The following is a 23,759-nucleotide window of genomic DNA, read 5'->3' as shown; positions in this document are numbered from 1 at the left end:
ACTTACACTGCGGGTCTGGTTGCTCAGACTTGCCCTTGCTCCTGTAAAAGGGAGCACCCACTCTGACCTTGCTGGTCCGAGTGATAAGCCTTTTTCGATTCCTGCGTGGCTTGCATTAGCCAAGGCCTGTTTGCTCCAATCAAGTTGCCGACACAGCCAAAAGCGAGAAGCCTGCGTGGGACAGCTCGAGACTGACTCCTGGACGTCCTCGACCCCTCGTGTCCACGTGGCTGCAGAGAGAAGCTACACCTCCACCCCTGTTTGCACCCGACATCCCCTGGTTCCAGTCTGGTTCCACGGTAGTCACTGGCTAGTGACTTTGAACATTGTCCCCTCTGCTTTCAGGTCTTCACAACTTCAGATCCACCCTTGGATCCACCGGAACGCTTCACATCGAGCCGCCTGCAGCATCTTCAGCTCCAAGCACCAACGACCAGCGTGACGAAACCCAACACTACTTCGACCCTATGCACCCGTGCCCTGTGGGTGAGGTAACTCAGCAACACCGGTGTTCCCCCACTGGTACACACCTCTAGTGTCTGTGTCTTAAGTTTCATTCCTCTAGGTCACTCGGAAGGTTCCTTTTTAACTAATTTTGTACTTTTTACGCACCATAGACTTTGCATTGGTGAGTGCGTGCACTTTAAACATTGCACCCGAGTCCCGCGGGACTTTCCCGACTTAGTCACTGCTAGTCCCGATCAGCTCCAGCGATGCCCTAGGCCTACTTCCTTTTCGATTGGTATCTCTTATACCACTTTCTTAGTATATGGTTTAGGTGGCCCCTAGGGCTCATCCATATTGTGAAACTTTTGTGTATTTTAAACTATCTTGTGTTTAACGCTTGTGCTTCTGTGCTCATAAAGAGTCCAGGGAGTATTTGTAATTAATACATCTATATATATTTTCAATATATATCTGTGTGGTGTCCTTTAATTTGGTATTCAAGGGATTGTGTATGGTAAAACAGCTTGCTTCACATGCCTTTACAGAGTTTAGCCTAAGCCTGCTTATTCCATGCTACCCCTAGGATAGCTTTTCTATAAGGTTGACTTTACAACCTGCACCATAAGGGTTGCTTGGCATGGTACAAGGTGATCACTGGAACTAGTGAGCATCACATACCAGGCCAACTTCTCACAAGTGGGCGTCAACGGACCTCCATTTGGTGTCCCCTTGTGACATCGTAGTTCTTCCTTAGGAATCTCCCACCTTTGGTTGCCATCTTCAAAATTGTTTTTTACACCGTTTCAACTGGTCGAATGCTAAAGGAGTTCCAGCACTTGACATAAAAAATTCCTTGAAAAACAATATCGGAAGTTGACCCGAGAGAAGGAAACATCAGAAGGTACCAGAGACTTTTTTACTGAGAAGTGAGTGCCCTTTTGACAAATCCAGAGAATGTGCGTGCAGGGGGCTCCCTGTACATTGTGATGAAGAAAACACTATTTCAGTTCTGCAAGAACTGCCATCACAAGTGTGCCCAAAACGACCAACATGTGGTCTGCAACCACTGCCTGCCTATTGACCACTGAAGTGAAGACTGCAATGCTTGTTCAGTGTTCACCCTGAAGAGTCTGAGGGTGAGACAGAGGCAGAGAAGAGCCCACTACAACATGCAGGGCCAACATCCGCCACTGTCTGTATGTGACTTGCTTTTCTCAAGTAGCGAGGAAGAAAACGTCACCAAAGGACCAGAAGGAGACACAGAGACTGACATCCAGTTGGTGAAAGTCTAAACACAAGGGGGCAAAAGTACTTCTCGAGTGTTAAGAGACCCATTGTCCTATAAATACACAGAAGAGTCCCGAAAAACTGAATATAAGTTCTGGAAGCACTCAACAACTGCGGCCACATCCAGCGAGAAAAGTAGCCTCAGATCCTTTGAAAAGGATGCCGCAGTGGTAAAGCCCCCTCAAAATACAAGCCATTAAAGGACAACCAAGGAACAGATGCATAGACATTAAAACCGGAGTGGTCTAAATGGGAGACACATGGTTTGCCGACACCACATCTTCGAAAGCCTTTTTGAAGAGAAAAACATAAATTCTCGACACCGAACAAGAAGCATCAAAGATGGAGTGGAAGAGGGGAAGGTTCAAGCCAAAATGGCTTTTCTTTTACAAAAGAAAAAGGACTTCAATAAATTATAAAACCATATTGATTCCCTACTGAGAGCTCGACAACAACAGATCAAGGGGAGAAAAGCATTGAACATCAAGCCGCCCTTAACTCCTGAAACTCAGGAGGAGCAGGAAGAGGATATCTTGTATAAAGTGGAACATATGTACATAGGTTCTGAGTCTTCAGACTACCAAGACACCTAGTGGTAGGATCTCAAAACAGATTCTCCAGAAGAAGTGGTTGACACACATCCTTTGAGGCCGTACCCACCTAACGACTATGTCGCGTATAATCAAGTGGTCAAGGTGGCAGCAGATAGATATGGAGTTCAAATTGAGAAGGAGAAACCCTAATCATGCTTTTTTATTAGAAACTCTCCTGACAACACAATCTAGAAACACATTTCTCCCTATGTTGACAATTGTGTTATATCAAGGTAAGGAAGCTTTTAAAGAGCCTGCCACATGTAGAGCAGATTCTTTTATGACATCCACTGCTAGGAAAAGAACAAATGTACCAAGCACAACAGGTCTTCCTCCAGATAAGCAGAGTAAGAGGATTGACCTCATAGGCCGATAGGCAGAAAGAAGTGCTGCAAATCAATGGCGCATTGCAAAATCAAATGTTTTGCTCAACCTTGAAGTCTATCAACATTGAGAAGAGATAGAGTTAATGAAACACCTACCACAACAATATCAAAAGAGAGAAGCCCATTTGGTAGAAGATGTAAAAAATATCGCCAGCACTTGCTTAAAATTAGCCCTAGATACTGCAAATACATAAAGCATACTAATGATGATTGGCATCAGAGAAAGAAGACATGCCTGGCTACGTATTTCAGGTTTCAAACTGGAAGTTCAAAACAACATATTGAATGCACCTTTTAACGGGGACAACTGTTCGGAAGTGCAGTAGACAACACTTGGAATAAGTTGAAGGATAATAAAATGGCAAAATCAATGAGGGCATTGTAATTCAGAGGCAATATGCATAGAGGAACCATACCCTCAAAAAGACCTTCAGGAAGAGGGATTCTCCATCAAGCAATCTCCCATCATACTTCCCAAAAAATATTTCAGATAGGAAAATGGTCACACCAATAACAGCATCAGCAACGTTGGCTGTACCAACAGGGAGACAGTCCTTTCGCGAATGGCCATATGGAGGAGGACAGCCACAAAGGGGGGGAGCATTCCTGAAAGCAAGTGACTTGATGAGCACAATATCAAGGAGTGAAGACAAAAGACAAGGAGCATGCTTACAATACCAAATATTCCTACATTCAACAACATTAGGAGGCAAAATAAAGACTTTTAGGAGTGGAGGACGATCACTACTGACAAATGGATCTTAAACATGATATCAAATGGATATTGTATTAAATTAGACAAGATACTTGCAGGCAAGAGGCCAGGAATCAAAATATTTAAGAAAAATACATTCCTTTTTTATTTTTTTATTTATTTATTTAAAATTTTGTATACAAACATGGGTTCCAACAAGTGTGTTACAGCACAGTCAAATCATATATAACATGTATATAACATACCATTCTTTCTACATTATACATTCTGTATTCCTACTTTAACCCCTGCACTTTATATTTCATATTATAAAGAAAAAAGGAAAGAATAAACAGTTGTTATTAACAAGGTTATTTAGCCTATTTTTATCCTGAATCTAAGTTCGCCTATCCCAATCTGCTTTCCAAGAAGGAAACGGCAGGACTAGTCCAAGAAGTAGAAGAAATTTTGGCAAAAGATGAAATAGAATTAGTGCCAAAGAAAGCAGTAAACAAGGGACATTTCTTAACATATTTCGTAATACCAAAGGTAGAAAGGACATTATGGCTGATCCTGGACCTAAGGTGTTTGAACAATTTTATGAAAACGCAAATGTTCAATATGACAACTCTGAGAGGTAATACCACAACTACAAGTATGGGGATTACATGGCAACAATCGACCTAAAGGATGCTTATTTACACATTCCCATGAACACAAACTACAAAACAATCTTCGGATTTGTGGTAGACAAAAACACTATCCATTCAAGGTGCTAGAATTCCGAATAAAATCAGCACCAAAGTATTTACAAAGTTTCTAGCACAACTGTGAAGGCAGGCATAATGTTGATCCATACTTGGATGAGTGACAGGTAAGGCCAATCTCATACAAACGCTGCAAAGAGAAACTTTTGCAAGTAATACAACCCCTATACCAACTAGGATTCTCAATACACATGGAAAAGTTATTCCCAGGACCAGAACAAGAGACTATATTTTTTTGGAGGGGCAGAATAAATTAATTCCGTGGAAAGTATTTCCCAATGGGAAAAGTACAGTGGCACTTTTGAAGGAGACACAACTATACTGGAAGGGGAAGGGTCTGACGGTGAGGATGATGGGGAACCTACAAGGAAGGAGCCCTTGATACCGAACATAAGACTCCACACAAGACCATTTCAGGAATTGCTACAAGTTCAATGGTCACAGGCATTTCGGAGTTGGGAAGATTGAGTGGTTGTCACACAAAAGATAGAGGAGGAGGGGGAGATAGTGTGGTTGAACAGGTAAAATATAGCGCAAGGAAGAACATTTACACAACAAACTCGAACTGTAACCATAACAGTAGGGATGGGAGCATACATGAACAATCTCAATGTAAGGGAACACATCAAAGTGTTTCAAAAGGACCTACGGGAGAACAACCACCATGTTTTACATAAACAGTCTGGGACACAGTTTCTACCACTGTCAAGACTAGCACAATAATTGTAGAATTGGGCTATTTAAAGGAAAATGGAAAACTTAGCCGCCCACCTACCATGGAAGAACATTATTGAAGCAGACGGACAAGCATCATGATCTCACAAATGGGAACTCACGCAATCAGTACTCACAAAGATCTTTAAAAAAAAGGGCAAACCAGAGATGGATCTGTTTGCAACACCTCAGAATGCGAAATGCCAACACTTTGCCTTGAGACAATATCGACACCAGTCCATTGGGAAGGAACTGTTGATTAAATGCAGAATCATCAGCATGACTGATACTAATTGCACCACAGTGAGGAGGCAAACCTGGTTCTCAGAACTAATAGAACTATCTCAGGGAAAGATTCACAAATAGCCAAACAGACTTGATCTATTGTCAATATAAGATGGAAAGATTCTTCACTCAGAACCAGAGTCTTTAAGCCTGGCAGCATGGTTCCTGAAGACTTAGAATTTGGGCACCTAAAGTTACCGGAAAATACAGTGGCAATCTTAATAGAGACAAGAAGACCAAAAACTAGAAAATATTATATAGCTAAATGGAATAGATACTCACTATGTTATCCTAAGGAAGTATTATTAGAAAGGATCACTAAAGATAAGACAGTACTGAAGTACTTGACACACCTTCTAGACTATAAAATGACTTAGGCATCCTTGAAGGTTTATTTAGCAGCACCAGTGGCGTACACAAGGGACCATATTGAAAGAAGTTTCTTCACGTCAATAAGCAGTTCCTAGAAGGAGGGAAAATAATTGCACCTCCAAAAAAGGTTCCTGCACCCATTTGGGATTTACATATTTTGCTCACATTACTGATGAATGCACCATGTGAACCGTTACACAAGGCTACATTACAAATGCTCACAATAAAAACTTCCTTTTTAGTGGCTATAACATTACTACGCACAGTTTGTGAATTTCATAATTTCATGCACTCACCTTGGAGGAACCTTATTTTCAAGTGCACAAACACAGAATTATCATGTGAATTGACCCACAATTAATGCCAAATGTTATCTCACAGTTATACATAGAACAAAGTATACAGATACCAAGTTTATTTCAAAAACCTAAAACGCACGCTGAGAGGACATTACTCACACTGTACGCTACATATGCAATAATGTATTACATTAAAATAACAAAGACTGACCGGAAAACTAAACAGCTCTTTGTATCATTTGCAAAAGTCTCTTAGGAAAACCAGCTACCACATCCCATTTGCAAGATGGATAGCTCAAACTATTCAATTGTGCCACAACAATGCAGGCGAAACGATACAAAACACTCGAAGGGTGCATTCAAATGAAAAAGGGGAGCAATCATTGCTATTTTAGCAAATATGCCATTACAGGACATTTGTAGTGCGACAACATGGTCATCAGTGCACAAGTTCACAAGGCTTTATTGTGTAGATATTCAGATGAACAAGGAAGCTCAAGTAGTACAAAAAAGCCTTAGAACATGTGTTTTCCAACCAACACTTATCTTCAACCAAACCACCACCGTAGTAACAAACTGCTCCTAAATCTATGCACAGCAAGTGAATCCAGAAAAGATTCAGACTGCTAAATGTATAGTTTCTTACCTGTCAGTGCAGTTTTGTAGCTTGAAGAATTTTCTGGATTTACAAGCGAGCCAGCCCCCTCCTCTGCCAATAAAGATGATTGGAGGAAGCAAAAACATGTTTTAAATCTGAGGATAGCGATCAAAGCTGGGAGCTTCAATAGGAAGCACGACAATGTCACAAGGGGATACCAAATGGAGATATGTTGGCACCCACATACAACAGAAAAAAAGAGTAGAAGGTAAAAGGTTTTTTAGGAGTATTCTGGACCCAGCCACTAGATGGCTGAATAATGCACAGCATATAAATCCAGGAAATCCTTCAAGCTGCAAAACTATACTGACCGGTAAGAAACTATATGTTATTTTTAGATCTTGTGATTTAAACCATTCATTGTTACCATGCGCCACATCATGGGCTCTCTTGATATTCTTTTGTAAATGTAACTTCCAGAAATGGAAGCCCACTTTAACACCCTGGTGGCAGTACATTTTATTGCTGGGTGGTGGGCACGATGAGGAAATTGAGATTCCACTAAACCCCCATTCCCCACTACCTACTTTTCAAGCCTGCCACTGAAAAATAACATTTTTACAAGCAAAGGACTGGGCTACATCTAAGTGGTTCTCTTCCAGGGGATTCTCATCAATAGTCATAAGCACTAGAATCTTCCCGCCCATGTGCGGGACACCGGAAACACAATCATATATGTGCCCCACATATATGTATTTCCATATTTATATACATATATATATATATATATATATATATATATATATATATATATATATATATATATATATATATATAAAATAAGAAAGCAAATGCAGCCTTACACACACACCAGAGCTGAATTATGCTGTAAGGACTCCCTATTATATAATAAAAGAATGCATTAGAAACAGGGAGGAAAACAACAGCAGAGCATGTTTTAGAGCTGTTCTAATGCTTAGCAGTTATCACAAACTGTCACAAAGGACTAAAAGCATATACAGCTTCTAGGCTGCATTGCAGAAACATAGCCTAAAAAAGCTGAAAAGCTAACTCATAGCAACATTGAGATAAATTAGGCAGTCATGACCCCCAGCTTCCCATCATGCGTCAGAGGTGACAGTTAGGTCAGTTGTTCTTTCCGGCTCCTTCAGGAAGGATCCTGGTTATACAGATCCACTTTTTTTCTGATTTTAGTCAAAAATGAACTCCACTTTTTCTTGACTTACTTTGACGTCTTTCATCTCTTGAAGTAAGGTTCTGTCTTTTTTGACAGTTTTTTAGGCATTTTTTCCACTCAAAATGCCTTCTCTTTTTGACACCTGCCCTTCTTGTGGAAAAAAGAAGGCCAGGTCAGACTCTCATGAGGTCTGTATTCTCTGTTTGCCTAAGGATCATGACCCTAAGGCTTGTCCTCATTGCCAGACCTTGTCCAAAATAACTTTAAAGGACAGAGAAAGGATTCGTCTTTTTTGCCTGGCAGAAAAGTCTTCCAGAGGCAGGTCACTGGTTAAGAAGGGCTGCAAGAGGGCGAGATCTACATCCAGAAGCAAGGCCCCTCACCCTTCTACTTCAGCGTTCGGTTCGGCGCTGAAAAATCTTCCACCGGTGGGTCATTTTTCCAAGAAAAGGCTGTCGACGGCAGGCTCGCCGTCGAGAAGACATCGACATTCAGGTACGTCATAGACGTCGAAGAATCGTGATCCTCCGCTGTCGTCAACACGGTGACGATCGGCGTCAAGGAGTATCAGCCCTCCGCGGGCGACGATCGGCATCGAGCAGTAGAAGCCCTCTGCCATCGTCAGCTCGATGTTCGGTGTCAAAGGCAGGTACCCCTCCGTCGCCGTCAGTCCATCGACGTCGAGGGGTAGGAGTCCTCCACCGTCATCAACTCGGTGACGATCGGAATCCCTCCGCCATTGTCTCGATGGTGATCGATGTTGAGGGTTAGCAGCCCTCCACTGTCGTTTCGGCGATGATCGGCATCGAGGAAGAAGAGCCCTCTGCCGTCATCAACTCGGCGATGATCGGCGTCGAGGAGCAGAGGCCCTTCATCTTCATCTGCATGATGACGTTCGGTGTCGAGGAGCAGAACCCCTCCGACGTCGACATCTCATCGACTTTCGACGTTGAGATGAAGGGATGTTCAGGCATCGTCTGCAAGGCACTCGACGTCGAAGAACAAGGGAGCGTCGTCGACACCGGGTCCAACAACAGACCGGAGATCGGCGTCGAAAAGGAGGTCCATGTCGACGTTGAGAGACACACGCCCACTGCCAAGACCTGCTTCGGTGAGGTCTGGAGGAGGATCGGTGGTTCTGGTAACAATCGGCATTACGCCATTCTTCCTCTCATTCATCAAGACATCCTTCAGCAAGATCTGCCTCTCCAGAAAGGTGTTCAAGGCATAGGTCTACTTCACAGCACAGGGAAGCTTCCCCTGCTATGCACTTGTCTCCAAGATGGCTTCAGCCCCTGCATCACTGGAGCAAGGATACAGGAGCAGCACGGCGGATGCAAGAGTTCACCAGTCCTCTTCATAGGTCACCTCTACAGAGACTGGTGCAGGAAGTGGACAGATCGCATTTTCCCAGGCATGAGGAATAAATGGGCAGATCACGGGAGTGAAGACATAGTTCCCATCGCAAAAGAAAACTGTCACCTACGTGGTCTTCTTCCTCTTCAACTCGATCCTCGAAGAGGGACTATTCTTCCACTCTATCGGACAGCCCTGTGTTGAGAGTGTCTCCGATAGATGACATCAACACCTACCATTATGTGCTTCAGAGAGGGGCTCAAAAGCTCAACATTGAGATGTCTACCCCTCAGGTGGTAACGACAGTTATCTTTGAGTCTCTGCATCAGAGAGCAGCCTCTCGTCCGTTACTTCCCCTGGTTTCTGGTCTTCTGGAACCTGTAATAGACATTTTCCTAACTCCAGCTGCGATCAAGGCCGCTCCGGCTAGGATCCAAAGGAAGTACAAGTCGGCCTCCACAGACCAGTGTTCTTGAAGACAGATCCGCCTGCGGATTCTGAAATAATTTCCGCAGGGAGAACAACTCATGCTGTGGCTGCATCTTCAGCAGTGCAGACAACAAAAACAAAAAATGCCACGCCTTCGCATCCAGATTCCACCGTCCAGGGACAAGGGGGAATGCGCTTTTGATGGATTGGTCAGAGACATTTGCATACGCCTTTTCTCCTCTGCCTCTGATCCCGAAGATGGTATCCAATCTCGTCAGATCCAACATGAAGATGATTCTGATAGCTCCAGACTGGCCGCGCCAGTGGTGGTACCTCGACCTTCTACAGTTGTTGGTACTCCCCCACAAGAGAGTACCGTACAGAGCGGACCTGCTGACCAAGTTGGACGGGAACATTCTCCATCCCAGCCTTCCTTCTCTGAACTTGGCTGCATGGCTCCTGAGGTCCTACAATACGGACACTTGAATCTGCTGCAGGCCTGCATGCGCATTCTAAAAGAGGCTAAAAGGCCTTCCACAAGAGCTTCATATGCATTTAAGTGGAAGAGGTTCTATCTATGGTGTATTGCAAATCACTTTGACCCTGCAAATGGGCAGGAGGAAGTGATTCTTCCTTACCTCCTTCATTTAGGTAGGGAAGGTCTGAAATATGCCTCCATCAGGGTTCATTTGTCAGCCATTATGGCATACCGAAAATCACCCAACCAACCTTCCATTTTCCAGTTGTAGGTGGTTAAGGATTTCCTATAGGGGTTGAAAAAAGTGTATCCTCCGATTCGAACTCCTTCTCCCCATTGGGAATTGAATCTGGTACTGTCTAGGTTGATGGGTTCTCCTTTTGAGCCCATTCATAAAGCCACATTGCAGCACCTGACGTGGAAAACCGCTTTTCTGGTAGCGATAACATCAGCACGTAGAGTAAGTGAAATCTAAGCGGGTTGTATGATGGAACAACTACCACATGAACAACTACAGTCTAAACAATGACTCCTCAACCACTACTTAGTCTAAACCACTAAAGTTTGAACAACTACTATTTTTTACAACTACTATGCCTTTACCAGGATTGCCTTTACCCCATTAATGTAATTTAATTTCCGGGTAAGTATAAATCCATATGTATGTGTGTGTATATATGTATATGTATATAGAGTGTGTATGTGTGATGGATTTGTATGTACCTGTAAAAATCTTACATTTCGTGGTAAAGGCATGCATGCTAAAGACATACGCGTTGTAAATTTAATATTGATCAGTATTAACACTATACATACACACACACACAACTATATGTATGTATATATACATACACACACACCCCTATACTCACTGTTAATGTTATAAATTTCCTTTCCACCCAAAAACCTACACCCACCCCACACTTTAAAAATTCCCTTTCCACCCAAGAACCTATACCCACCTTAAAGCCTAAAAATTCCCTTTCCACCCAAAATCCCACACCCACCCTAAACCCGTAAATACCTTTGCAAACCCAAAAACCAATACCTACCCTAAAATTACCCTCGCCACCAAAAAACCCACATCCACCCTAAAATTACCCTTGCCACCCAAAAACCCATGTCCACCTTTAATCCTAAAAATACATTTGCCGCCCAAACCCATACCCACCGTAAAATTACCATTGCCACCCAAACACCCACACCCATACTAAACCCTAAAAATTCCCTTTTCACCCAAAACCCATACCCACCCTAAAAATACCCTTGCAATCCCAAAAACACACACCCACCCAAAATCCTAAAATTATCCTTGCCACCCAAAAACCATACCTAGCATAAACACTCAAATTACCCTTTCCACCTAAAAACCCTCAAAAAATACACTTGCCACCCAAAAAACAATACCCACCCTAAAATTACCCGTGCCACCCGAAAACCCATTCCCACTCAAAATGTAAAAAAATCCCTTGCCACCCAAAAACCCACACACACAATAACCCTAAAAATACCCTGCAGTCCAAAAACTCATACTTGTGATACACTTGCCACTATATATGTCGTGAACTATCCAAGAATGCCATCTACTGCTCCCAGAAGGTAAATTTAAACAACATACATTAATTTGTAAGATTGCTAAAATAAACGTAGAAAATGTAAAACTGTTAATTATTTTTACACAATGTTACACTCTATGAAAAACACAAATCAGAGTGATTTACCTTACTATAACAAAAGAAACAACTTATCTCTTCATGTAGGTCTATGTTTAGACAGGTCGTTGTTTAGACTAGGTAGTTGTAAATACAGTAGTGGTTGAGGGATCGTGGTTCAGGCCCCTCGTTGTTAAAGAGTAGTGGGAAAGGTTGTTTCCCATCCAAGCGCTATGTGCAAAAGAACCATATACTGTGTTTCACCACAACAGGGTGGTGTTAAGGGCTCACCCTTCTTTTTTGCCTAAAGTTATATCTGATTTTCATATTAATCAGTCGATCTCTCTACCATCCTTTTTTCCCAATCCCACGACTCCTGCGTAGAGGTTGCTACTCTTCTTAATCCTTAACCTCATGGGTGCTACTGACGAGCTGAGCTTGTCACGGCCGTTGGAACGTTCACACACGGGGCTAATTTCCCCGCTGTGCTGGACGTTCTAAAAACGGGTGTGGCCGTGATGAGCTGAGCTCGTCACCAGCACGGCGGCGCTGCACGCGGCCCCCTCCCCCCGCACAGCAGGGGGAAAACACCCCACAGCGAAGGGGTTAAGAGAGTGCTAAAATTGTATTTGGAGGGTACAAAGGATATAAGGAAATCAGATCAATTGTTTTTGAATTATGGTGCCATGAGAACAGGTTTCCCAGCCTCCAAAAGATCCATTTCAAGATGGGTAATGTCATGTATAAAATTGGCCTACCAGTTGGCGCATAAATCCCTTTTGTTGTCTCCTAAAGCACATTCCACAAGGGGTAAAGCAGCCACAATAGCTTTCTTGCATGATGTTCCAATGTCAGAAATTTGCAAGGTAGAAACCTTGAGATCAGGTCACACCTTCACAAGGCATTATTGTCTAGAATCCGATTCCAGAGAAGATACTCATGTAGGCCAGGCCTCCTTGAGGAATCTTTTTGGATAGTAATGTATCTATCCAGGCTTAGTTTTCTGAGCTAATTGGTTATGTTACCGTTCTGTTTCCTTTGCCCGCAGGGAGATGAGGTGAGGCTCGCTATTCTATTCTAGTGCTTATGACTATTGATAAGGATCCCCTGGAAGAGAAGGATTAGTTACTTACCTGCAATCCTAGTTCTCTTCCAGGGGTATCCTCATCAAAGTCATAAGCAACCCTCCCGCCTCTCCGGGCAAAGGAGTACGGCATCTTTAAGAAAAAGGTAATCTCAACTCTTTGTGTTATGGCTTTGTGAGTCACCGCAAAGAACAACTGACCTAACTGTCACCCCTGAGGCATGATGGGAAGATGGGGGTCATGACTGCCTTAAAGGCCTGGTGCCAGTTTATCTCTATGTTGCTATGAGTTAGCTTTTCAGCTTTTTTAGGCTATGTTTCTGCAATGCAGAATGGGAAGTGTATATGCTTTCAGTCCTTTGTGACAGTTTGTGATAACTGCCAAGCATTAAAAGAGCTCTAAAACATGCTCTGCTGTTGTTTTTCTCCCTGTTTCTAATGTATTATTTTATGACATAATAGGGAGTCCTTACAGCAGTATTCAGATCTGGTGTGTGTGTGTAATGCTGCACTTGCTTACTTATTATAATTATATATTATTACCTACTGGCGGTCGCCAGTAGGTAGTTATAGTTAGGATTTTTTTCAATGTTAAATCTCAAAATTCTATTTGGAATAACTTTGGCACCGGTTGACGAATCTGCCTGAAAATTTCCTGAAAATGGCCTCGTCGAGCTCCGGTTCTTCCTTGAAAGTTTGGGGGGGATACGTTAAGCGGGGGCCGAGATAAAAGGGGGGTCCCAAAATGCGTTTTCCCCATGTTAATTTCCATAGGGCGGTCGATTTCACTTTTAGCCCGAATGGCTGAATGGATTTCCACCAAACTTGGCAAAATTGTAGGGACTGGTAGCCCGATGTGCCTTTGCTATGTCTCAAGATATGTGCTCCAGTGGATTTTGAGTAATTTAGATTCCAAAAAATATATATATCTATGGTGCGCGCACCGGAGTGCGCTCCCGGCGCGACACGCGACTTGCGCGCAGAAAGCTGATTGGCTCTCAGTTGTCTGTAAACATTCGAAACAGTCCGGAGCGGCCGCCATCTTGTGTCTCGGTAGGATCGAGACACGAGAGGTGGCCAAAACAAAGGGGGAAATGACCATAAGGGGGCAGGGTACTCCCCCCTTGACCCCCTAGGTTTGATGTGGGGGCTATAAAAGGGCCCCGCGGGGCATTTAAAATATTTTTTTTTTTCGTTTTGCGCGGGGGAAGCGCCCGGTACGCGCACCAGGTAGCGCACCGGGGAGCGTAAAAGGAAGGAAAAAGATGACAGAGTTTATAAAAAAAAAAGCCTTTATTTAGAAATTGGAGGTAGTTCTAAAAAGAACTTTTTTTTTTCTTCTTTTTGTTGTTTTATATTTTTTTGTGTTTTTTGAACTTTTTGAACTTTTTTTGGCTTTTTAAAACAATTTTATATTTTTTTTGGATTTTTGTCAAGGGAAAAACACAAAACAGGGATTCCAAAACGGCTCAACAGGAGCAAAAAAATGTGAAAATTTAGGGACTGTCAGGGCAGCGGTGTTGCTGTTTCTTTTGGGCAATGAGTTCAACACTCTGCTCCCCATAGCAGAGCAGTTCGTCACACTCCGTGCACAGAAATTTGATGCCTGCAAACTCTGGCTGTATGTTAGGGACCATTCTTCTACGGGATGGTCCCGAAGGTGTTGCTCCACCAGTGGAGGTGCTGCCGCCATCTGTGGGTAATTTCCGTGCCAGGTCTCTGACACTCTCCCTCGCAAAGTTGTTTGGGTGTCTTCTTTTGACATGCCTGATTAAATTGGCATTTCCAAAACTATATTTTTTCAGAGGATTGCCTCTGGATAAAGTACTACCACATATTTTGCAGGTTACTTTTGGAGCGTTGACTTTTTTTTCTCCTTCAGGGATGTTATAAAATTTCCAGATGAAATGGATTTTTTTCTTCTGCCTAGGAGGGTCCTCATCTACAAATGCCTCTGAATCACTGCTGGATGACTCTCTTGCAGCCATTGCTGTAGATCAGGAAAGTAGGAGATGAAGATAGTACACAGAACAGCTCTTGCTCTCTCCAAGTACAAAGCAATAGTGAAGGAAATGGGTGGGGATTTCATTCTTTGTAAAAAAAACTGTTAGCAACCAATGAAAAGTGTTATTTTAGGGTCACATGACCCGACGCGCTTACGCAGCGCGCTCCGGAGCACTTCCGGGTGCGTTTACGCGGCGCGATCGTAGGCGCTTCCGGGGCGCAAACGTGGCGCGATCTTGGGCGCTTCCGGGTGCGTTTACGCGGCGCGATCGTAGGCGCTTCCGAGGGCACTTACGTTGCGCGCCAAAGTGACGTCATCAAACTTTTACAGAAATACATAATCATTTTCCTTATTAAAAAAAACGGATTTTATTTGTATGGATCGAAATGTTTTGCATTATTATTAACTTTTCATTCATATTTTTTTTCACGAACGACAGTAGCGCTCTGGGTGCGCTTTCAGGTGAGCTCACCGGAAAGCTTACCGGAGAGCTTAGCTGAAAGCTTCCCGGAGCGCGCACCCAGAGCGCAAAAGAAAAAAAATATATTAAAAAAATGAATACTTAAAAAAAAACAGCAAATTGTAAAAAAAAAAAAGGTTAGAAACTCGATATAGAAAGGAATTAGCATTTAAAAAACCTATGAAATTCACTGAAAAAACCATAGGTTTCACACCAGTTATAGTTAGGAATTAGCATTTAAAAAACCTATCAAATTCACTGAAAAAACCATAGGTTTCACACCAGTTATAGTTAGGAATTAGCATTTAAAAAACCTATTAAATTCACTGAAAAAACCATAGGTTTCACACCAGTTATAGTTAGCTGGAAATTTTACTGATATAAAACCATTGAAATTCCCACGTTATAGTTAGATGGACTCACTATAACTTGCGCGTGCAATGCACTGCTGATGATGTCTTATTAAGCCAGTTAACCAATCAATTTTTAAAAACCATCCATTTAGACACTTATTTAAACATTTATTCTTCCATCAACTTTTACATATACATATATAAAATATATTTATTTTTCAGAAAGACACACATTCACTGGATGGTGTCATCAGTGATGTCATGAGTGATGTCACTGACCATGTCATGAGTGATGTAATATGTGATGTCATCAGCAGTGCATTGCACGCGCAAGTTATAGTGAGTCCATCTAACTATAACGTGGGAATTTCAATGGTTTTATATCAGTAAAATTTCCAGCTAACTATAACTGGTGTGAAACCTATGGTTTTTTCAGTGAATATATATATATATATATATATATATATATATATATATATATATATATATATATATATATATATATATATATATATATATATATATGTGCGGCAGGACATGTTTTTAAACTGGGAGTATCCACACCTCCTAAACACACCAGGCGCTGATGAAGGCTATACTGATGCCGAAATGCATTCGCCGTAAAGTGTATTCTGCCGAATAAAAGTACCTCCATGGTTTCCCCATAAGAGGCCTCTGCGCTTTCTTTGGAGGAGTGTGGTGTAATATGGAGCGTGTGTGCTAGTGACGCGCTACAGTGGCCCCCGCACTGCAAGTTGGCCTGGGACTTTGCTGGCATCTGCTGTGGCGGACTTTCTGCATTTCCAGGGCACTGGATGTTCCCAGGCCCACCCCAGAGGTTGGAAGAGAGGAAGTGGTGTCGGAGTTATTGTGCTCCACGTTGGGCGAACTGGATTCCCGAACTTGCCCCCGCCTATTTGGTTTCCTGTGCCTTGGAGGTTGGTGCGGTCAAGGGGACCCAAGGAGGCACCAAAGTTCGGGTGACAAGCAAGATATCAGGTTTGGGGAACAATTTGGTGTCCATCAGACCGCACACTAAAAACGAACTTTACCCACATTACTCACCATGATCCAACAGTATTCTGGGACCTGTAGTTGTCATGCACCAGGTGATTTCCAGCAGGTGAGCCAAGGCACGGACTTTGGGGGCGGAGATAAGGATAACCTATCGGTGTGCATCAGGACATGTTTTTAAACTGGGAGTATCAATACCTCCTAAACACACCAGGCACTGACGAAGGCTATACTGATGCCGAAATGCATTCGCCGTAAAGTATATTTTGCCGAATAAAAGTACCTCCATTGTTTCCCCTGAAGAGGCCTCTGCTCTTTCTTTGAAGGAGTGTGGTGTAATATATATATATATGTATATATTCACGCTCCAAGCTGCACCAACACTCTGCACTCCCAGGCGGGTGCCTGAACGCGGCGGTGCCTGCCGTGAATAAATTACGCTACCAATTCTGTTAGTAATGAACAGAAATACTGGTACTCAGGAAGCATGCATCAAAAGATTTATTTCAGCGAGGTATGAGAAACAGACGCATTTCGGATTGCTCCTTCGTCAGTGTTACAACAGTATGTTAAGTCAGGCACCATTTTAAATGTTCCCGCGTCACTGAGCAAGCAACAGCGACGACGGGTCAGAATACCTAGTCATTTACGATCATGGCGGCCATTTTAACACAGTCAATGTTACAATATATAGTATGCATATACATAGGATCCAAGCTGTATATAACGTATTAATTCATATTTACTGCCTGGGCAACCGCCAGAAGGGCCCACGTTGAATCTGGGAAAATATCCGTGGTGACCCATAGCTTACTAAAAACACAGCCGGGAATGGAACCATACCTGGCGGTGATGCACAATGCACAGGAAAGATTTTATATGACTAGGTTCCGACTTATTCTTCTTCACCATTTATTGGCTGTTCCCGCAGGATTCACACGCGCGGTAGAGTTGAAGGGTACCTGCGGCTGCGACACTAGGTCTCCGCAGGATACCCTTCACTTTGTTTTATTATGTCCTTTTTATTCGGATCCCAGACGGAGGTTTTTAGTAAGGATCTTGAAAAATAAAAGACTGAGACATGCTAAAGTAGCTCTCCTTTTTTTACAAAAAGCCTCAGACCCATATACTCTGTTATGTATAATAAGCTTTATTACGGTGGCCATGAGATTAAGGAACACCAGGGAAAAATTTGCTCACATCAATCTATAGTCTGAATGAATGTCTGTACAAAATTCACAATGATTTACTGTTTGTTTCGCCCCTTTTTTAGACCTATTTTTATTGTTCTTAATATGTCTTTTTAAAAAAATGCTTTTAAACATTGTATGTATGTATTTTCATGTTCTTTAATGGTATCTTTTTAAGTGCCGAATAAAGATATTTGAATTTGATGTGGGGCACATATATGATTGTGTTTCCGGGGTCCCGCGCATGGGCAGGAACATTCTAGTGCTTATCATTATATACTTGTATCAATCACATTGATGGATTGCGTGCACTGGAATTTTATCTGAGGTCTAAGGAGAATGTTTTAACCCCCCATGATGCTATGTTGATAAATATGATTAGTTTTTGCCTAAATAATAATGTATTCTTGTTTGACAAAACATATTGTCAACAGATGCGCGGAGTTGCAATGGAAGCCAGCTTCTCCCCCAGTTATGCCTGTTTGTTTATGGGCTGGTGGGAGAAGCTGGTTTTGGGAGTAAAACATAAGGTCTATGTGATGAGCAATGTAAAAGCATATTTTCGGTATATTGATGACCTGTTTGTTGTTTGTGAAGGAACAAAGGAAGAGGCAAATGACTTGGTAGCTGCTATTCATAAATGACATACATTTACGATTCACTGCCACTATAAGTGAAAGGAACCTTCATTTTTTGGATGTGGAAATTTATATAGCGAACAACACCTTGGAAACCAGAATGTTTAGAAAAGAGACAGCTGGCAACTCGGTGTTGCATTCCAGTAGTTTTCATCCACGACATTTAATCGAAAGTATACCCTATGGGGAAATGATTAGATTAAAAAGAATATACAGTAACACTACATATCTCCAACTTGCTCAACAGGAAAGTAAAAAGAGATTCCTTGAAAGGGGATATTCCAGAAAACAGAGGTCGCAATCATCAAATCCAGTAATAAAGATAGATCCCTCCTCTTGCAAACCAAGAATGTAAGTCAATTGAAAGAGGATCAATCACCTCCAGAGGTTAGATTAATTTTAACCTATAATGCCCAACAGCGAGAAATCAAAAAATAATGCATTCAACTGGTCAATAGTCAAAAGCAACCCAATAATTGGTGAGAGTATGCCAAAGAGGTTAGGAGTAACCTATAAAAGAGCCCCGTCCATGTATAATAGTTTGGTAAGCAGCAACCCAGAAGTCAGTGAATCAAGAAAATGGTGGCTGCAAAATGGCTTTACTAAATGCAAAAGTTGTAAGGCTTGCCAATATGGGGTTAGTATGAAATATTTTAGGTCAGCTTTCAACGTACAAGTTCAATGATCAATAAGCCCTTAAAATGCAAGACTGAGTATGTAATCTATGTCTTAGAGTGTACTTGCAATCTGAAATATGTGGGCAGCACTAAGCTCTCTGTCCACAAAAGAATTTTCCAACATTTAAGAGCTATTAACAATAATGATCATACCCAGTTGCAAGGCACTTTAAGGAAAATCCCAATAATAACCACAATGATTTTTCATATTATTTAATTTACACTATCCCCCCCAAACAGAAGAGGAGGTGATAGGGAGGGTCAGTTAAGAAACTGAAAACTAGATAAATTTTGAACTTCGACAGCAAGATCCCAGGGGGTCTAATACCACAGAGGATCTTTACACATGCCTATAAGAGTAAAATGAGAAGCAAAATAAACTTTTAACATTTTTATTGAAAATAATTTGAAGGGTTAAATAAATTAAAATACTGAACAGAAAAGGGCAGCGGGAGCAACCCCAACCACGGAGATAGTGGTTTTTTAAACATGTAACTGTAAAAAACAAAAGTTAATGACATGATAAAATCAAATAAATACGTTTTTAATTGTAGTATTTGCACTATTTAGGATGTAGGATTTGCACATTGTAACTTATCTATTTTTAGTGATATGTTTGCACTGGTGTTAGAGGATACAAACTTTAGACAAACAATGCAGTAGACTATGGTAATTTTTGTTAAAATAAAAAGGATGTATTATGGATTTTAATAAGTGAATGTTTACCTTAGGTGAAAACTATGCATTTATGCTATTATTATGATTTTGAATCAAAAAAAGTTTTCTTGCCTACAAGAGTTTATGGACAGCATATATAAACATGTGTCTAGAATTTTAAATCTGAATATTTATATATTTATATTTATTTATATATTCATTTACTTTTTCAATGTTCTTGAACAATGAAGTGTTTTTTATATAAATTAACTTTATTGACATTAGGTTTTTAGACAAAAAACCAGCACAACAAATGTTATGCTTTATTTATGGACCTATTATCTATTTATAAAGTCAGTTTGTATATTATATTTAAGGCAGCTATTGTAAACCTGAAAACCTTATTTATCCTATTTATTTTCCAATATAGTATGAAGTAATGAATAAGTACTTCACAGGGTATTTCTTTCATGTCTATACGCCAATTTCGAAGTAATTGTTGCACTAAAAGGGGTGTCAGAATGGTTGAGCGTTCTCATGTGATCAAGGTCTTCGTACTGAAACACGTTATGGCCGACTTCTGAAATAAAGAAGACATTTGAGCACTTATTTTGTGGTCAGTGCCTGCTTTTCCCCAATAGAAGGGGCATTGGAGGAGGCAGGTTTTTGGGATATATATGGAGGTACATATATGTGGGGCACATATATGATTGTGTTTCCACATTCCCACGCATGGGCAGGAACATTCTATTGCTTATGACTTTGATGAGGATACACCTGGAAGAGAACTAGGATTACAGGTAAGTAACTAATCCTTCTCGCCTACTGGCTATTGGAGCTGAGATGGGGCAACATTTGCATAGGTCATTCCCGCTGCAAATGTGATTACTCCCAAAGGTGGAGTTAAGTGGCCTCCCCAGCTCGCAGTGGAAACTTGCATATGGAACACACACCCTCGGCTCAGATATACCAGATGTGCTGATCCAAGTACGTCTACCAACCATGTAGTGCATGCCTATAATGTGTACTGTGATGCGGCCCTTCATGCACCCTTGTCATGACATTCAGATAGAAAAAGCACACTCTCTTTTCTTTCTGATCTCCATCGGAATCCCAGAATGCCTCTGTTCTTCCTGCCCTCTCTATAGTTTTGACACGTTATTTAGCCCCCTGAGGGATGGATACATCCCCTCATTACCCTGTGCCTTTCCCAAAGTCTCATCATGTTGTTTAGCCCCCCTAAGGGTTGGCTACAGCCCAGATTTACAGACTATTCACATAACATATCTTTATTTAGCGATTGTAAAAAGACCTAATTTCCCTAGTAAGCGGTTCATCTGATCATGTGGAACTGATAAGGTCCTCCTGGACCTACATTTGACTCCCTGATTTAGGTCATTAAAGATCACCTACCTGGCCATTCTAGACCTCATCCTCCGCTGTGGCTCAATGTTCCTGTGTTGTGAATGTGCGACTTACTAGGCTGACCCATTCTAAATTGTTGTTTACCTTTAAGGGATTCACACATCACTTTTCCCATTTCCTCTACTGAATGAATCCCTACATGATGGCTTGCTTTTCAAACACATGTCCACTACTTGCCCCTTGCTGCACAATGTTAAATGTGAAAGTAGAGGATCAGTAGACAGAGGACTGGTTCCCAGGAAGTTGGCATGTCATTTGAAGTTGGAGCAGTACATCCAATCCACTCCATCACTGAGCAAGTGTCTATCCTGCCAGGCTTACATTCCTGGGGGTGAACTTGTAGAAATGTTGTCCCTTTATGCGGTATTTGCGTTAGTTACACATAAGACTTTGGTAACATGAATTCATTTCTTAATGAAAACTTCAGAAAAGCCCTAAAACTGTTTTTTATTCTTGTTGCAGTTTCACAGTAAGCGATACCTTTGAATGTGCCTACCTAAGTTATGGTCAAGTTAAAAGTTTGGAATGTGACATCACAAACAAGTGGATCTGCACCAAAGTGACCATTAATAGCATTTGAAAAATGTGTACAAAAATGTATTAAAATAATATGCAAGAGGTGCAGCAAGAAGTACAAACCGAATGTTTAAACAGGCTAAAATAACCCATTTATATGCCATCACATTTACCAAGGTAGTCTGCAGAACAAACCCTAACCATGTTTTTTAAGGAGAATCGCGAAATGGCGAAAATGTGCACATCTTGATTAAAAGCTTTGAATGCTATTTAGAAATGTTGACATAACTGCATAATTTTCTCATTTAACAAAATGCATTTTTTTTACTCTGCAACATCAATTCTTGCATATCATGAACTTCCTAATTTCTTATGATCTCATAAAAAAATTGAATAGAAAACTTACATTTTAGACAATAATAAATGTCATATTAATATAAAGGAATGCATTAGGTAACAAGAATCCTGTCTTTTAGTTAGTGTATCATTGTTTTGGCAGTGAGACATGTAGAGATATAGAAAGTCAACTAAGAGAAGACGTTCTTGGAAAAGATGCTTACTGTTTCTAGAATTTAACTTGTCGATCAGTAGCCGAAGAACTGGTAAAATGTTTGACTAACATGTATTCCCGTGGGAATGAAGGAGATGGACTGGCTGACCAAAATCTCTGCCCTCTCATTGGCCAATGGAAAAGAAGCAAGCTACTTTGTTTAGAAAATGTTTTTTTGTTTTTTATATTAGTGCATAGGTAGGCTTACGGCTTATTTTTTTGACTACTGACCCAGACCCCTTTACTTATGTAACTACTGCTGCTACTGTTTTCCTCCGTACTTGATTTAGTTGATTTTGACAGCTTGCTACTGCATCTGTATTCAGACCGGAGACTCTGCTGAGTCTTAGGGAATATTCTCCATGGGTAATTTTGCATTTCTGATTTTATTTTTGGAGCTTCATACTTCCTGACTTCAATCTGATTCTATTCCTCTAGAACTCTGATTACCCATCTTAGAACAGGGAATTATTTCCTCTGTGGAATACGCTTTGTATGCATTACATTTTTTGATGACTTGTTCTAACCAACATAATTTTTGATGATTTCTGTAATTGTATTTTGATTGATGGACTAACTGAACAAAGATCAAACATAAATAAAAGATCTTCACTAATCTTTTAAAGTTAAAAATAAACATCCTTAACTACACCAATACTCTCATCATTGTCTGAACATAAACTGTTATTTGTTTGACTTTATTATACTCCTTGACCCCATCACAAAGGAGGCTGACCTGGAGCAGTTAAATGGGCTCACCCTGAGCGTTATGACCACTGGTAAATTACATTTTTGAGTCCATTACCAATTTATCAGTTTTGGTAGGAGAAGAATTGTTTCAGTTGTCTGGAGCAAGGAGTTAAAATAATTCCCCAAGATTAGAATAAAATATCAGAATCCTGGAATCAAGTGCCCAGCACTTGAGGGGGCTGACAAAGTGAGGTGTTCAAAGGCCGTTGCTGATTTGGAGGGGTGAGTATCAATGGGGTGATGCAATATCTATGGTGATTGTCACTGTGCCTTTGTTTTGTGGTTGATTTGAAAATGGAAGATTGATTGAAAATTGCTTCTTGATTTGTTTTGTGTGTTATAGATTGAAGAATTCAGATTCGAAGTTTAAGATCATGGGATAATAAAGTTTGAGACAAGTGTAGAAAACACATGAATCCATTCTTGTTTGCGGAGATTTGAGTTGTAGAGTGTGAGGTACAATCTCCTACACAATTGAGTTAGTAATACTAATCTTATTGCAGTTGTCTAATATTGTTTGATGTTGACAGAACCGAATTGCTCAGATGGGGGAAGCTGCTTTGATTAGGGTGATTTTGCCCGGGTCGAGATTTCACTTGTAAATGAGGATTTCTGTGTATGATAAAAGCTGTAAGGTGTAAAAACCTTAATATTACGATTGAGTTTCTATTGTTTTCTTTTAGGAGAGGAAACAAAAGCTGATATATGTTCTTTTGGTAAAAGTTTGTGAATTGTGAAAGTAGAAGAGAAATGGTAAAGGAGGGTAAGCTGCTGCATGGGGCGACAACATACGTCATAGTGGTACGCGCTAGGATTGGTCGGTTGGTGTGGTTTCGTGCTGGGATTGGTAGGTGACATCAAAAGTGCTGTGCTGTAATTGATCAG

The 23,759-nt window shown here is 41.2% G+C and overlaps 1 protein-coding gene across 1 annotated transcript in view; it reads left to right on the top strand.

The window, feature by feature from the left end:
- The window catches only part of LOC147668242 (uncharacterized), a 152,097-nt gene extending 129,322 nt beyond the window's left edge, over positions 1-22,775 (top strand). The window contains exon 5 of the mRNA XM_086948675.1: positions 21,521-22,775. Within this exon, the coding sequence (XP_086804801.1) occupies positions 21,521-21,638 (118 nt within the window). The 3' untranslated portion in view covers positions 21,639-22,775. The remainder of the gene's footprint in view (positions 1-21,520) is intronic.
- The last annotated feature ends 984 nt before the right edge of the window (positions 22,776-23,759 follow it).

This window comes from Lissotriton vulgaris, unplaced genomic scaffold (genome assembly GCF_964263255.1).
Source record: "Lissotriton vulgaris unplaced genomic scaffold, aLisVul1.2 SCAFFOLD_1783, whole genome shotgun sequence".
Classification (NCBI taxonomy): Eukaryota; Metazoa; Chordata; class Amphibia; order Caudata; family Salamandridae; genus Lissotriton; species Lissotriton vulgaris.
This window is presented reverse-complemented; position numbering and strand designations above follow the sequence as displayed.